This window comes from Staurois parvus, unplaced genomic scaffold (assembly GCF_062004578.1).
Source record: "Staurois parvus isolate SC_StPar_1 unplaced genomic scaffold, SC_StPar_1.0 ptg000096l, whole genome shotgun sequence".
Classification (NCBI taxonomy): domain Eukaryota; kingdom Metazoa; phylum Chordata; class Amphibia; order Anura; family Ranidae; genus Staurois; species Staurois parvus.
In genome coordinates this window covers 12,736,145-12,740,238 of record NW_028317892.1, presented here as the reverse complement: position 1 = coordinate 12,740,238, position 4,094 = coordinate 12,736,145, and the positions used below count along the sequence as shown (strand labels likewise).

At 42.2% G+C, this 4,094-nt stretch overlaps 1 protein-coding gene across 1 annotated transcript; it reads left to right on the top strand.

Moving 5' to 3' along the window:
• The first annotated feature begins 364 nt into the window (after positions 1-364).
• TOMM5 (translocase of outer mitochondrial membrane 5) lies at positions 365-3,891 on the top strand. The gene is made up of 2 exons (XM_089670913.1): positions 365-598; positions 3,400-3,891. The coding sequence occupies exons 1-2, from the start codon at positions 478-480 to the stop codon at positions 3,432-3,434; spliced, it is 156 nt and encodes a 51-aa protein (XP_089527039.1). The 5' UTR covers positions 365-477; the 3' UTR covers positions 3,435-3,891.
• Positions 3,892-4,094: the final 203 nt, after the last annotated feature.

The following is a 4,094-nucleotide window of genomic DNA, read 5'->3' as shown; positions in this document are numbered from 1 at the left end:
ACTGAGGTTGCTGCTTGGGGGGGGGTTGCTTGCGTCAATGGGGGGCAGATCTTCACGGGGAACTGAGGTTGCTGCTTGGGAGGGGGTTGTGTCAAGGGGGGGCAGATCTTCACGGGGGACAGATCTTGCTGCAACACCAGCAATGGCAGCCTCCACGTTTCCATGTCCTCCTAACTCCTACATTATGGGCCTATATGGTCTCTATAACTATGCACTACTAGAAGGCAGTCATTTGCGAAAGGTGTTTTTTTTTTTCTTTTTTTTTTTTACACGTTGTTTCTTGGTACACCTCCCCCCCTCCCCAAAGCTTTACTTTGCCCACACAGAATTGATCATTTCCGGTGACAGTCTGACGTACAATGTAGGCGCCCTGAGGCGGGCGTGGCCTATTCCTCGCTGACCTCCAGTAAGCTGCCGGCTCGGAGAGGTGAAGTCTTCAGGTGGACCTCGTGTGGAGAGTCGCTCACAACTATCGGCATGTTCCGATTGGAGGGTTTGGGGCCCAAAGCTGATCCGGAGGAGCTGCGTGCCAAGATGCGGCGAGACGTCGTGAGCTCAGTGCGGAATTTCCTCATCTATGTGGCCGTGCTTAGAATCAGTGAGTGATCGGCACAGCTCTAGTAGGCAGAACCTTCTCTGAGCAGAGCTGAATGTCATTGTACTTTCCTGGTTCATACATGAAAGTGGCCCGGCTGTACACAGTGCTCAGCTCTAAGTGAGCCTGTAGTAGCAGTGTTCTTGTCAGAATGTGGAGGGGTTCATTATGGCCGGCTCACCCGGCTCTTGCCTTCCTCCAAAACCCAAAGGCCTTGTTCACATGGGCATACAACAGCATACAGCCATGCGAGGGCTGTCTTTACCAACACAGGGATGTATAGGTGTTCTATTCATGTCACTCTGGACACAGCGGCTGCACCCAATTTGACATTGGAGGGGGTGCATGCCCCCCCCCCCCCAAAAAAAAATCACACTGACTGCTTTCAGGGTCATGTATTTGAATTGATGTCAGCTTTGGAGCAACTTCTTTGTCCATGTAGCTGCTGTGCCCCAAGTGACATGGATAGGGATGAACAGCACACCTGTGCAGGTAAGCGCAGCCCTCGCATCGGTCGACGCTGTAGTACTGTGCTGTAACAAGGCCTTAAGGCTTCCTAAACATAGGCGTTTCTAATTGCGGGTGGAGTTGCAGCGATTCTACCCGCTGTGAAAATACGCATTCATTTTAATGGCACTTGAAAACTGGCATTTTTGCTGCGACCGTGGGACACGCAACACCCAAAAAAGGCTCTGGAACTGTTTTTTGGGCATTGCATGTCTCGATATTTTGTTTGCACAATCACAGCGTATTTGTTTCACAGAAAAATGGCCCGTGGTTTCAGGTGCCATTGATATGAATGGCACCTGAGCACATGAATGCGTATTTTCAAGTCACGGGCAGAATCATGGCAATTCTGTCCGCAATTTGAAACGTTTAAGTGTGAATGGAGTCTTAAATGTCTCTAGATGCCCTGTCTGCCATCATCATCTGCTGCATTCCCAACACCTTTGGATGGCCACAGATGTAACCTGTGCAGGAGGACTTGCCTCCATTTCATGCATCTTACAGATGACAGGAGTTGGCTGGGAGTCTACCCTGCACTGTACATGCACCTCAGACAGGGTGCATTGTAGGGCTCATTCATGCCATGTCTGGTGAACTGAATAGGTCAACTCAGGCTCAGTGTTTTGGCATACAGTGACTGGGCAACAGCGAAAGGCCCAGTAATGTAAATAAACATTGCCTGTATGCGAATGGATTTGGGGCACGCACACCCGCTGCTGACCCACGTTGCAGTAGGACACAGCGGGATTTTGTCACCAGGTTCCAGCCAACGATTTAAGGCCGAGACCTGCTGATCAGCTGTGTCCAATCACAGCACAGAGCCCTGTGTTTACAAACTACACAGAACAGTGATTTGGCTGTTTCTTCTCCTTGCAAAGCAGGAAGATAAAACAGTCACATTTCTTAGTAAAAGCAGCACATATTGCACTAGTCGGGCACAGTTAACCCTTTGATTGCCCATAGATGTTATCCCTTTCTCATCTAGTGTCATTAGTACAATGACAGTGTACAGTATTAGCACTGATCACTGTATTAGCCCTGGCTTACGACTTGTCATGTGATTTGACAGTTTTAAATTGCATAACAAGTTGCATCCTATTGTCAGTTCAGCAGAATTTTCCATGATTTCTGGTGCAAGTTTCATAGACATCTGTGCATGAAGTTGCACAGATATCAGGCAAGTCGCACCTGAAATCTCACTGCTTCAAGTGAAGTAGCACAATTTCAAAGTCGCATTTAGTGTGAACAGGGCTTAGTGTCATTATTGATGTCGTGTACCTGTCAGCTAGCCCACCATGCTATGACAGTCCCACTGTAAGTAACTGATCACCGCCCTTAGCACTATAGCGCCATAACTGTAAATTCCATTTTATATATATATATATATATATATATATATATATATACATGCACCATATTTTGTAGACTCTATAACTTTCACACAAACCAACTTGACATACACTTATTGGGATTTGTTTTTTTATTAACCAAAGAGATAGCAGGATAAATTTATGAAGACATTTTATTTATTTTTTTTATTGAATGTCTTATTATAAAAAGTAGAATTAATAAATATATGTATGTGTGTATCCTATTTTTATTTCATTAAATTTTCAGTCTTTTTTCATTTATATAATACAAAATTAAAAAAAAAATCAGTGGTGATCAAATACCACCAAAAGAAAGCTCTGTTTGTGTGAAAAAAAATGATAGCAGGCAATTGCCAGTTAAAGTAGTGTAGTGTTGAATAGCAAAAAAATGCTCTGGCCATGAAGGGGGTGAAATCTTCCAGAGCTCTGCTCTTCCTTCAGGTGCCCCCTCACCAAGACAGGTGCTGAGGGGCACCTGTGCAGGCGCACTCCTGCATCAATCAGCAGCTCTAATATACTTTGCTCATTTTTTAATTGTATTTCTAACAATCAGATTATGAAATTACATGATGGAAACAAAGATGCAATTAATAACTGTGTATTGCATATAGATTTTTTTATTTGGATTATGATGTCCATTTGTATTTTATCCATATATAAATGTTCATATATGCATGACACTAAGGAAGTCTGAGGTTTTTGACACATTTTCCATGATGTTCAATGATTTTCTGTACAAATGAATAGCCTTTATGGGACACAGCTTGGGTTATGTTTTAGTGAGGTACAGTTTTTGAGATTGGTATATTGTTTTTTTTTGTTTTGTCCATGGTATTCTATAAGATAGGTGTATTTGTCTTTGTCCACTTAAACTGTGTACCAGCCAAGGTCAAAAATGTTTGTAATTTTAATTTTCTCGTTTTATAGCTCCATATATCTTAAAGAAGCTGGACAGTATATGAAGATATGAATTCCTCCACTTCAGAAATGCTCTGGACTAAATTGTTTTCCTTTACGAACTAAGCACTGAGTTACTCAAAGTGCAACATTGCTTGGAGTGTTCCGTAAGAAAATACAGTATCCTGATATGCAAGAATATGCTTACATGACCAATCTGCACATTGACTGTATGTCACATCCTGGGGGTTTAAAAGTATTGAATATGAAAAGCGAGCATATTCGCGCTACTGCTAAAACATTTTGTATTCATGTATTCACAGGTGGAATATGGTGAGGCCTTTTTTTTTTCTTAATTCAAGCTACCTCTCGGCTCCAATGATACCACCATTTTTTTTTTTTGTCACGTGGATTATATGACTGTTGTGTTTTAAGTGAAGATTATTTCCATCAATGCATATACGAGGATTTGAGGTTGTGCTGTGCTTTCTTACTCAATAAACATGCAAATGTTTGTGCTTATGTTTTGTTTGTTGTTTGTCTATTGGAACATCTAACATGGTATCCGTGATGATTACAGGCATCCTTATTTCTTTTATAGATTTTAAGCAGGGATGAAATAGCACCAACAAATATCTTTTTAGTAGTTTTAGACATACCACTTCCCACTGGCTTGAGGCATATATACACAGAATCTGATCTTTATGTCGTAATGGCAGCACACT

Coding starts and splice junctions, on each gene's coding strand:
- TOMM5 (XM_089670913.1), top strand. CDS start 478: ATGTTCCGATTGGAGGGTTTGGGGCCCAAAGCTGATCCGGAGGAGCTG. Junction 599..3,399: donor TGTGGCCGTGCTTAGAATCA/GTGAGTGATCGG, acceptor CTCGTTTTATAG/CTCCATATATCTTAAAGAAG.